This window comes from Mus musculus, chromosome 5 (genome assembly GCF_000001635.26).
Source record: "Mus musculus strain C57BL/6J chromosome 5, GRCm38.p6 C57BL/6J".
In the NCBI taxonomy this organism is placed as follows: Eukaryota; Metazoa; Chordata; class Mammalia; order Rodentia; family Muridae; genus Mus; species Mus musculus.
The window spans coordinates 116123223-116135503 of record NC_000071.6 but is presented as its reverse complement, the minus strand read 5'-3'; the positions used below and the strand labels follow the sequence as shown (position 1 = coordinate 116135503).

Here is a 12281-nt window from a genome sequence, read left to right as displayed (position 1 = left end):
CTAAGGAGATGGCTTTAGGAACACTCATGATGGAAGTAGAGGAACCCAGAAGAGAAGAAACGGGGAAGAGAATTATCCAAGGTAGCAGGGAAACTACACTCAAACACTCAAAGCAGGAAGGTACCTGGGGACTCTGGTAGGGGCAAGAGGTTCACACACAGTCAGAATGCCATCAGTGGGGTTCAACACTAAGAGGCCACTGGGCTCCTTCTCCTTACTACAGCCCGTCTCCTATGTGTCCCCCAGGGAGCTCGCCCATCTCATCGGAGCCCCCAGGTAACCCTTCACCCTCCCTTCCTGCTCAGAGCTCACTGGAGAGAGAGAGAGAGAGAGAGAGAGAGAGACAGAGAGAGACACCTCTGTTGGGGGAGAGCAGAGGGCTGAGGGGACATAGAGAGCTGGTCCCCTCCCGACCTGGGAAAGCCATCTGAACGTCTTTCCGAAGGAAACGTTCTTGGGTTAATGAATGGCAGTGATGGTCATCCCTAGGGTACCGCGTCAGGCCGCGTGCTCCATCACTGAGCACCTTTGTCGTTCCTCACCGTTAATGCTGCAAAGCAGCCCCATGGGTGAGTGGCTCTATTTAGACCCCTACATATGCTGCCACAAGCACACTCAGAAGTCTCGTACCTGGGTCCCTGTGCATGGCAGAGCAGTAAAGTAGGATCCAGACCCAGAGGCTCCAGCTAGGAAGTTAGGAAAGGAAGGAACTCCCACGAAAAAAAGCAAATCCCAGGGGGTAGAAAAGGAACCACAAGGTTCCTAGCTAGCTGTGGCTAGCTCCCGGGATGTCTGTGAGGCGATCAAAGAGCCAGAGAGAGGCCAGATCATGAAGGCTTCATTAGCAGGGGTCACACTTTGTCCCAAGACTCTGATCACTGGCAAGAGGCATGAAATTCTAAGCACATTGACGCCTCTGGGAATGGTAGGAAATGGGTCATCTGGGAGCTTAAGGGAGATTCTAGGATGCAAAGTGTGGGCGCTGGGTGAGGGGCCCTCAGCCACAGACATACAGCACAAATCCTCTTTGGAAGGAGGACCTATATGCAATCAAGACTAAGAGAGAGAAGAGCTAACAGGAGTTAAGCACCTACTGTGTGCCTGGGCAGTACAGTCAGTGTGCTCCACACAGAGAATGTAATCGTCATCTCTTAGTGGTGGCAAAAATCGTTTCAGAGCCTTGAAGAGAGAGCTAAGCCTGGCCATGATTTACAGTGTAACAACAGCCGGGTGGAAGGAGAGGTGGATCTGTGAGGTCTGAACGAGCCCACCGGGTGGCGGCTAAGGGAGGGGGTGGTGTGTGCGTCTGACTGCTCTCCCCTCCTCTTCCACACAACTTTACAGGCGCCAGGAGGAGCGAGGACTCCAGAAGTTCCACTCCTTCATTGTCACCTCGAACTTCCAGAAGGACATAACAAAGATGAGGCACCAGGTCTCCATAGTGAAAGGGGACGCAGAGGAGATTGCCGACCACTGGTAAGACACGGCGGACCAGACAACACAGTCCCTGGGGCTTAGGTCATGGTCAGTCCCAGCATTCTTTAGTAGCCTAGAGATGCCACCTCCCAGCTACCGTTGGCCACCAGCCATCCCCCGCCCCAACTCCCACCACCACCCCCCCCCCCCCCGCCAGATCCAAGCACAATCACAGGGACACCTATCAGCTTCAGAACCACCCGGGTTTCACAGTTACCTTGTGTTAGAAATAAGGAGAGTTCACTTGCCAAGTCACACCACACACACACACAGAGAGAGAGAGAGAGAGAGAGAGAGAGAGAGAGAGAGAGAGAGAGAGAGAGAGAGAAATACTAAACCTGTCCATCAAAGCAATGTCTGTAGATTCTGAGTTTTGTGACGTTACCACTGCATAACTGAATAACCCCACATAATAATTGAGTTTCTCAGGGGTGCAGTCACAGGCAGACATACCCTAGGAACACTGTACGTCAGTGCACGGAAGAACAGGCAGCCACACAGTGAGGACTGGGGACTGCATCATGGCAGGATGATGGCCCTGGGCGGTTGAGACTAACGGGAAGGGTGGGTGCTGAGTCTCCCCACCCATCCTCCCACCCAAGTGATGATTGCTTACTGGATGTACCGAGCATCACACATCGTTCTGACATTTGCTGGGTGTGGTACCACACTGCTCTAATCCAGCACCCACAAGGCAGGGGAAAGTGGATCTCCAAGGCCCGTCTGGTCAACACAGTAAGTTCCAGGCTAACCAAGGCTACATAGTGAGACTCTGTCTTAAAAAGGCAAAGAAACAAAACAAAAAAAAGTCCTAACATGTGGCACACCTGCCCCAGATATATATCTGTGATTATGTCAATTCAAACAGGATAAAGAGTATTTTTAAAGGAAGTAGCGAGCAGCTGTAAGAAATCACTATGAAGTGAGAGATGGACGGATGGATGGCAGAGGCAGCCCTAAGAAAATTTAATGTTACATATTTATCCCCCAAGGCCTGGGAGATACACATGAAACTTCTATTTCACAAGTAAACTAAGACTCAAAGGAGTCTGTTCCCACGTCCCAGGCCTTAACTTTGTATGTGGTGAGCATAGGACATGAGCCTCTGCCTGCTCCCATACTGCACACCTGCTTGCCACATCGAGTTGGAGTCTGACATATCTGGTCATCCCCTCCCCACATCCCTCCCACCCCACCCCCCTGCTCTGCCAAGAATGAGTAAAAGAAGCTCTAAGAAAAACAGGAGCAAAAGGGGGAGGTCGACCTAGAATCCCTCCTTCATTCTTAGTGATATGGAACAGGAACTGGCCAGGGTGACCCTGAGCGGTAGGAGAGATGGAGGAATTACCCACAATCCCTCACTTCTCCAGAACTTCGCTGTCTGATGAGCCGGAGCTATCCCCAAAGATACCAGGCTCCTAATCCCAAAGGTGCCGTGTGTGTGTGTGTGTGTGTGTGTGTGTGTGTGTGTGTGTGTGTGTGTGTCGGGAGGGGAAGTTACTTTATAACCCTCTCTGTCTGGGTGGAAAGAAGAGAAAGGTTAGAAACTAAGTGGAGAATTAGTGCTGAGCTTCCGACAGCGGAGCCTGTCTAAGGATAGAGCTGTTGATCTCCTTGTGCGAGAACCGCCATGGGGGGCGGGGTGTTAAAACCAAGTCACATGAAGTGAGACTGGCCAACAAAGGGCGCTCAGCTGGGTCCCTCACTGGTCCAGTCATCTCTTCGCTCTCTCCAGATACTAACCATGACCACCTACTGTGTGTTAGACACAGTTGGCTCAGTGCTGAGTAACTCTCCGGCAGAGCTCACACCGGCACAGGGATTCACACTACATGAAAACACAGGGACAGACATATAAAAGCATTCCGGAAGTACGAAAACAAGAATCCAAGAATGTTGGGTGGGCAAATTCTCCTTCAAAGCCTTCTACCATGGTCTGAGGGCACTCTTCATCTTAGTCATCATAAATTACATAATAGTTGTCACTGAATTATTAGTGCGAGGGGCGGGGGAGAGGAAGTTGGGGGCACGCGCCAAGGTAAGAGGACGACTGTAGATTCTCTTCTTGCCTTCCACCTTTCTGTGGGCTCTGGGGACCAAACTCAGGTGGTCATGCATAGGTGGCAAATGCATAGGTGGTAAACGCTGTGCCTGAGAACACCCCGTAAGGATGGGGCATCCATCGCTTGTCCCAAGTGAGCCCTGACCACATTGAAAGCGTGCTCCTAGAGCCAAGGTTAGCAGGTTAGACAGAGACGGGTTAGAACCCACCTGCTCCACCATCTCAACAACGTGTTCCCAGGGGTGGCAGGAGACACACAGCCAGTGGGATGAGCTTATTATCATGGTGACAAAAAAAAAAAAAAAAAAAAAACACTGCTGCTGTTGTCACCCAGAAGACACCCCCAGGTGTATCCATGTCTACCCCGGCATGATTAACAGTCAGAAAGGAATCCTAAATACCCCTCCCCCCCACCCCTCACCCCCCGTTTTGTTAACTGGGCTTCTCCGCTATCTGCTTTACGGAAAGCTATATCTTTTGAGTGCAACCTCTTAAAGCATGCCCTTTCCTTGTTAACCCGAGAAACAGAAGCTAGCCCTGGCTTACCCCTCCCCACACACACACTTTAAAAGTTAACACTTGCCTCCTGTGTGACCCTACAGAAACTGGGTTTAGGCTACCTCCATAACAACCCAAAAGGAGTAGAAAAGAAAAAGATGGCAGACCAAGGAGCTCAGCCCCTCCTGGGCTCCCTAAGGCTCAGCCCCCTCCTGGGCTCCCTAACTGCCTCTCTCCTCTTGGTGGGCCTGAAGGTACTTCGATCTGCTGTCCAAACTCCCTGAGGATCTGAAGAGCTTCCGGCCTGCCAAAAAGATCCTGATGAAGCTGCAGAAGTTTGGAGAGAACCTGGACCTGAGGATCCGGCCCCACGTCCTCCTGAAGGTGCTCCAGGACCTGCGGATCTGGGAGCTGTGTTCCCCGGACATTGCAGTGGCCATTGAGGTAATGAGCACCCCCTCCCCCACAGCGCCCCTGGCTGCTTAAGTGCGGTAGACCCAGTCATCCCAGAACACAGAGAGCCCCGCCCTCCGGAAGCTCATATTCTAATAGGAGAGGGAGTGCGGTAAGGCATGCCTTTGGGTCATTAGAGTCTACGTAGGTCATACGTGGTACTCCCTGGAGTCAGGGAGGCTGGAGGAGATGTAAGTGGGTTGATCCTTGAAATGAGCATCTCAAAGCATGCTACCAAATGTCCGAACGTGTGGTGTGAACCCACCAGCACTGTAGCCCTTACTGGGTGCTTGTGGGGCCTCAGGCACCAGACCAAATTTGCCAACCCAGAATTGGCATGCTAATGAGGCCCCAGGCGTGCTGGATGCACGGTGATGCAGGTTTGTGGGGTGGAAGATGATGTAGGTACGTTAGATGCACAGTAACACATCCTGGTTTAAAATAAAGCAGGGAGGACCTAGCTAACCAAGGCAACCAAGAAAGGTAAGATCTAACCTTGGACTTGAACATCGAGAAGTCAGAATCACGGAGAGGAGAAGGCACAAGACACAGTGACAAGAAAACGACCCAAGTGAAGGCCCCAAGCAAGACACGGCCTGACTTGTTGGAGAAGCACATTGCAAGTCAGTGGGCGTGGCAGAAAGTGACCAAGGAGGTGATGTGTCAGCCTGGGGAAACCTGTGAAAGTCGAAGGAGAGATTCAGGACTCGAGGGTGGCGAGGAATATTCGCCAGCACCCCCATCCCTCAAGGCTTGGGACGTCAACAACACCAAGGAAAAGTTAAAGGAGCTTTTGGAGCCAGAGGTAGTGCTCCAGGCCTGTGCTCTCAGCTGCACAGTGACAGGGCCTGCCTGGGCTATGGGATAAGCCCAAGGTCATTCCTGACAACTTAGCCAGACCCTGTCTCAAAATGAAACAGTGCAGGAGAGCTGTCACCCACTGACAGAGAGCCTGCAAATCACATTCGAAGCCCTGACTTCTTTCCCCCCACCCCCGCCCCGCCCCGCCCCAGACAGGGTTTCTCTGTGTAGCCCTGGCTGTCCTGGAACTCACTCTGTAGACCAGGCTGGCCTCGAACTCAGAAATCCACCTGCCTCTGCCTCCCGAATGCTGAGATTAAAGGCGCACACCACCACAGCCCATTGAGGCCCTTCCTTCTAAAAAATGCTTAGGGTACATCCTTGCTTTCAAAGGTGATGTATTCTAAGATTTATTTATTTTTATCACGTGCATGTGAGTGTTTGTCTGCATGTACATATGTGTGTACCATGTGCAGTGCCTAGTGCTTTTACAGAAAACGCACTCAGAGCCCCTGGGACATGTTCCCTATGGTTACAGTCTGCCACGTAGGCTCCAGGAACCAAATTCAGGTGTTCTGCAAGAGCAGTCACTGGTCTTAACTACTGACCTAGCCTGCCAGTCCAGTGGTTCTCAACCTGTGGGTCACGACCCCTCTGGATGTCAAATGACCCTTTCACAGGGGTCATCTAAGACCATCAGGAAAACACAGAGATTTACATTATGATTCATAACAGTAGCAGAATTACAGATATGAAGTAGAAACAAAAATAATTTTATGGTTGAGGTCTCCACAGCATGGAGAACTGTATTAAAGGTTTGCAGCATTAGGAAGGTTGAGAACCTCTGGCCTAGCCCTCATTTTGTCTTTAAATTATGTAGGTAGGAGAGGGCACACATGAGTGTCGGTGTCCACCAAGGCCAAACAAAGCCATCAGATCCCCCTGGAGTCAGAGTTACAAGCAGCTAATGAGCCCCCTAACGTGGGTGCTGGCAACCAAACCCAGGTCCTCTCCAAGAGCAACAGACACGTCTAGCCCTCCCCACCCCACCCCCAATTTCTCTCTCCAGCCCGTGCCTCCTTAATTCTAACAGGTTGTATTTTAATAGGTGCATTTTAATAGAGGCTTTGGTACCTCCCAAAAAAGAAGCAAATCACACGTAAGTCTCTAAGAGTAGACAGGCTTAAGTATGGATTGGCCTTTTACAGGATGACCAGGGTAGGGGGGCTGTGCACAGGGTAAGGTCAAGAGGGGTGGAGGAGGAGGCCCCGTGGGCCAGTTCAGATGTCCGGACTCTACTCAATTCACTAATACAGCCTCAGGGACACCTCTGACAGACTAAACAGAATTAATTTGAGGGCAGTGGATTCAGTAATTGAGGTACACAGAAGAGGTGTTTGTCTCCAAGTCGTACAGAGGGGAAAGCTCCTCCCAGGACGTGGACTGACACTTAGCATGCTCCTGCCGAGGAGAGAGCATCACAGACCACCGAACAGCAAGGGCCCAGGCAAAGCGCTGGGCCTGTGTGTCGTAAGCCTTCTCCTGGGAGGCAAAGTCAGATCTGCTCACCCGCACAAGATAAAAATAAATAAGTCTTAAAAGAGCTGCTGAGCCAGAACGAAGACTTTAAGGACAAATGGCTTTAGAAAAGCTACTCATGCCATTTACAGAGATGTGGACGTCACTCAGCAGGTTACAGTAAGCTTTGAAGGCCAGACTACTAGAATTTTTCTATGTAGAACCTAGACTGTACACAAACACACACACACATGACATGAAAATTTTAGGGGACTAATTGGGGTGGGGACAGGAGGGGTAATTGGCGAGAGGCATGGTCAGTGAGCATTCTCCTCTTGAGCCATTATAAACCCATCTCTTTATATATATAATGAATATACACTGATGGAATGTTAAGAGATTAAGAAGCAAATGAGAAAAAAATGTATCTAGCTGGGTTTTCTTGCTCTCCTCAAATTTTCCTGGGTGAATGGCAACAAGATGAGCTTAAAATCAGCTTAAGATCGAAGCCAGAAACTGGAGTGGGGCCCTTTACCCCCAAACAACCAGTCTGGCCTGAGGTTCAGGTCGGTGCGGAATAACTGAGGTTTTAGATGGCGAGTTCTGCATCACTCCAACGAGGCTCAGACACATGCCTTTGAGCCACAACAGAAACCATTCTGATCAACACATTTTTTTCCCCCAGTGAGACATGTTTGGTTTTCCAATAATGTAAAAACTTGTGCCTTCATATCCAATGAATTCTTGGAAAATGTCATCTTCACAAAGCCGGTTACAGAAGTGTTCCCCAGCCAAAGAGTGGTTCAGGTGATGGAAGAAGCAGACATAAGCCGGAAGAAGGTCAGAGGAATACGCTGGACGAACACAGTCCACGCCTCCACAGCCCCACGCTCCATAGCTCCAAAGTTCATAGCCCCAGATTCCACAGCTCCAAACTCAGCCCACTTCATTTAACTTTAGAAACACTGGTCTGTTGGCAAAAAGCAAATGCATTAGTCAGGGTTCTCCCCAACAACATGGAGAGTGAATATGTAGGAGACCCTTCAGGATGCTTTATGTTCTGTAGTCCTGCTAATCCCAGCAACGGCTGTCCACCGACGGAAGGTACGAGAGCCCAGTCCTTATTCAGCTCACAAGGCTGGACGTCCGAGCTGCTCTTCAAAGAAGCAGGCTCTGGTGCCAGTGGAGGAATGGACTTGCCAGCCGAAGTGAGGGCAAGATGGCAGAGAGAGGGGCTTCCTTCTTCCGTGTCCTCTGTATCTGCTGCCGGCAGGAAGGTGTGGGTGACCCAAATCAAAGGTATTATTAACTTCCCACATCTAAAGATCCAGATTAAAAGTGGATTTTTCCCCCACTTCAAACGATTTAATTAAGAAAACTTCCCCCACACGGGTAAACCCCAGCAGCTTGGGGTTTAGTTAATTTCAGAGGTAGCCAACTTGACAACCAAGAAGAGAGACCACAGCAGATTTGAGTGGTTTTGGTTTTCTCTCTCTCTCTCTCTCTCTCTCTCTCTCTCTCTCTCGATTTATTTTTGTTGTACATGTATACTCACTTTGCCTGTGTGCACATAGAAGCACCACAAGTGTACTTGATGCCCGTCAAAACCAGAAGAGGGCACCAGATCCCCCAGGGATGCCCCCCCCCCCCCCCCCCCGCCTGTAATGGATCAGAAAAGCAGCCCAACAAACAGCAGCCATGATGGGTATTGGTACAAGTCTGGTTTCTGCCTTAGAGCCTCTTTCAGTCCTAGCTACAGAGCTGGCTGTCATCGCTTGCCTTACCCTGTCCATGTTTTGGCCCGTGTCACAACTCACTCGAGAAATAGCTGTTTCTACGCATAGTAAGCGAAACTGACAGTTCAAACAACACTTTTCTTGAGTCTTGTGAAAAGGATCAGTTTCCATGGTGGCTCTCAACAAGCCCTTGTCTCCCTGAACCGCCCTGCGCTGGACATTCATTAGCCCCTGGAGCAAACCCACTGTCTCTGTTGAATTCAAATAAGAACATCAAAGGGCTATGGAGATGGCTCCACAGTTAAGATCACCGGCTGCTCCCCATATGCTCATTCACAACCACCTGTCGCTCCATTTTCAGGGTATCCGATGCCCTTTCCCGGCCTCCACAGGCACACACAGACACACATATAAAATGAAAAATAATTTTTTTTTCCAAAAAGAAACTCATATCTGTCCTCCGACTAACATAGATTTCCACAGTATAAAATAAACATCAGGGCACAAGTCACTACCAAACATGTAAATCAAGGACCGTGGCATTAAAAACATTGTATCACGTAGCCATCAGTCTGTATTATGTATTCTAACAGTGATGCAAAGAAACTCTCAGTTACTTTTGCACCAACCTAAAGATGAGTGTCTGAGTCATGGGGGGGTCAGGGGAGGGGGGAATCCTGGATCTCACAAAGGTTTCTGGGATGTCAAGGAGAGGTTGGGAGTGGCAGTCTAGTCTGGCTCTCAAACCAGACTCTGAGATTAACACTGTGTTTACCCCACAGTTTGTGAGAGAACACATTATTCATATGCCCCAGGAAGACTACATCAACTGGCTACAGAGCCGAGTCAACATTCCCTTCCGGCAGCGCACCATCCTGACATAGAGGGGCCCAGTCCCCGTGGAGGAAAGCAAGCCAGCACCACATCCCTAAGCCCAGCCTGTGCCCGTAGCCTCCTCTCTTCTCTCCTGGACACACGGCATGGAGCAGTGAGATCAGCTGAAGACACTTCTAACAATATGACTGTCTGGAGAGGGTGGTCCCAGGTGGCCCTCCCCTCCCCCACCAGGCTCCCTACCTCCGCTCACTGTCCAATGTGGACTCTTGTTTTCTCTCCCAGACTCTTGTCACCATTCCCCTTCCCCGAAAGCCCTGGATAATAAATCTAACCTGGATGTTTGACATCTTCCCAAGGAAGAATTCAAGGTGTGGCATTTGGGTGCGGCAATCAGATCTTAGGAGAACAAGCTATCATTTGTGAGCTTTTGTAAATTCGACAACCTAGTGCCATGTGTTTTGCCTGCGTAATGTAATTATTTATATTGGCATATGACATTCCTGAGTACATACAGATGAATAAATGAATGGATAAAGAGATGGATAAATAGGTAGTAGTATAGGCAGATGGGTGGGTGGATAAGTGGATGCGTAGAGAGATGGATAACTGGATGGGTGGATAGATGAATGAATGAATGAATGAATGAATGGGCAGATGAATGAGTGGGTGGATGAATGAATGCATGCATGAATGGGTGGATGGATGAATGAATGAATGAATGGGTGGATGGATGAATGAACAGGTAGAGTATAGATTCAGGGACAGATGAATGGTTAACTGCGATGCACATAAAGAAATGGCATGTATGTGTGCACACGTGTACATTCATGCTGTGCATGGGCACATGTGGAAGGCAGAGGTTGACATCAGGATACCTTCTGATAAAATGAGAAGTGAGAGGAGAGAACGGAGCCCTGAGGACAGACAGACAGACTCACAGACGCACCACTGACTGATAGGTTGCTCCCTTCTACACAGTGTGGAATGGATTATCTGGTTCCAGCTCCACAGCCCCCACGGTCCCCACAGCCTCCACGGCCCCCACGGCCCCCACGCACTGGCTTTTTGCTGTTCTGCAAACAAGGAGACAGAGGCTCGAAAGGATTCTTCCACTCTTTTTAAATTTAAATTACATTTATGTTTTGCTTGTATAAGGTTGTGTGTATAGATGTGTGTGCATATGTTTGTGTGTGCACATGCATGCCTGCATGTGTGTGTGCATTTGTGCATGTGTGAGCATGTGTTTGTGCATGTGTTTATGCGTGTGTGCGTGCCTGTGTGTGTGTGTGTGTGTGTGTGTGTGTGTACATACACATAGGCCAGAGGTGAACATTGAGTGGCCTTCTACCACTCTGTCTTTTTCGTGTGCTGCTAGGATAAAAACTACTCTACCCTGCCAGGGATGGTAGTGGACACCTTTAATTCCAGGCCAGCCAGAGCTATGCAGTGAGATCCAGGCTCAAAAAAAAAAAAAAAAAAAAAGACAAAAAAAGAATAAATAAAACGCTGACTAAAAGCAACTTGGAGAGGAAAGGGATTTATTTGGCTTGCAGGGAACGGTCCATCATCATGAAAAAAGTCAAGATATTAACTCTAGGCAGACACTGAAGCACGGGCCATGGAGGAACTCTGCCCACTGGCTTGCTCTTTATAAATCACTCAGCTAGCTTTCTGCTGCAGCCTCGGACCACCTGCCTGGGGACAGCACCCTCACAATGGATTGGGTGCAATCCCCCACAGACATGCCTGGGGTTACAGTGGTGAGAGGGACTCCTCAGCTCCGTCTCCCTTCTCCCAGGGCTGTTCAGGTTTGTGTCAAGTTGACAAACACCATAGCATGCTTCACATTTAATATTTTGAGACAGGGTCTCTCACTGCACCCGGGGTTTGTGGATTCAGCTAGGCTGGCTGGCTATCAGGCTTCTAAGCGCGCCTGTGTCTGCCTCCCAATGCCGGAGTCTGTGGCACATGTTCCCCACCCTGGCTTTTTGACATGGGTGAAAGGAGCTGGACTCAGACCCTCACGCTTACACAGTACTGACTCCCCAGACCCTGAACTTATTTGTAACTGATTCCTAACTACATAAAAAAATTGAAACTGTGCATACTGTGCTGGGTGATTTTTATGTGTACGTGGTACTGTGTTCAATCACAAGCAAACACAGCTCACTCCTCAAATGGTTTATCATTTATAATAAAAATGTCCCAAACCCTTCCTTCCCTGTTGTCTTTTTAAGCAAACTGGGTCATCTGTAGCTACGGCTGTCCTGAGTGTGCCACCCTAGAACTCCGTACCTTCATCCAGCTTTGGATCAGAACAGAGCCCTTTGGTCCACCTTGCCCAACTGTGGTTGGCGCTTGAAGTCTGGTCTCCCTGATGTTCACCGCATCTCTCTGAGGGAAAATGGAGCATTACTTTATTTATAATCCCCATTTTTTTTTAATTAAGCATACAAAGACACCGACGATCTGTGGCAGAGCAGAGTCTAGAATGAGGTCTGTCTAGGACAGGAAATAGCCTGAAATCACAAGACTTTCTGCTTCCTCCACGCCAGACTCCAGCTCGGTCGGTCTATTGCTCGTAACTATGGCGCCATCTAGTGGCAACTCTTAGCACCACTCTCACCATGCCCTTGAGCGAAACCTAAGGGTCTTGCCCAAAAGGGAAGGCAGAGACTGTCAACAACAGTAACAAGTCCTACATGCTCAGACAAGGAAGACGGTTTGTTACTGAAACATGACCCGGAGCAAAGAGCAGCAACACAAGCATCATCTCCAGTCTCTTGGGCTTCAAGAGCCCCAGGGAGAAATCTTTTTGGAGTGAACAGCTTCATCAGAATCCGAGAGAACAGCAACAATGTATCTGGTCCCCAAAGTTGCCATCCCGCTAGACTTCACAA

The 12281-nt window shown here is 49.5% G+C and overlaps 1 protein-coding gene and 1 long non-coding RNA gene across 7 annotated transcripts in view; one reads left to right on the top strand and one right to left on the bottom strand.

Annotated features, from left to right (window-relative positions):
- Ccdc60 (coiled-coil domain containing 60) overlaps positions 1-9923 on the top strand; it is a 163420-nt gene extending 153497 nt beyond the window's left edge. For 3 of the 6 annotated variants that reach the window (XM_017320898.2, XM_017320899.2, XM_006530340.4), the window contains exons 12-15: positions 1345-1476; positions 4291-4480; positions 6399-6449; positions 9327-9743. In XM_017320898.2, coding sequence (XP_017176387.1) covers positions 1345-1476; positions 4291-4480; positions 6399-6449; positions 9327-9428 — 475 coding nt within the window. In that variant the 3' untranslated portion in view covers positions 9429-9743. Of the gene's footprint in view, positions 1-1344; positions 1477-4290; positions 4481-6398; positions 6450-9326 lie in introns of all 6 variants that reach the window. The other 3 variants (NM_001360004.1, NM_177759.3, XM_030254535.1) reach the window with 2 other exon arrangements.
- On the bottom strand, positions 6394-11890 carry C330018A13Rik (RIKEN cDNA C330018A13 gene). Its single transcript, NR_153384.1, has 2 exons — positions 11677-11890; positions 6394-7778 (listed from the first exon to the last, which is right to left on the bottom strand). It is a non-coding gene; the product is annotated as an RIKEN cDNA C330018A13 gene (long non-coding RNA).
- Positions 11891-12281: the final 391 nt, after the last annotated feature.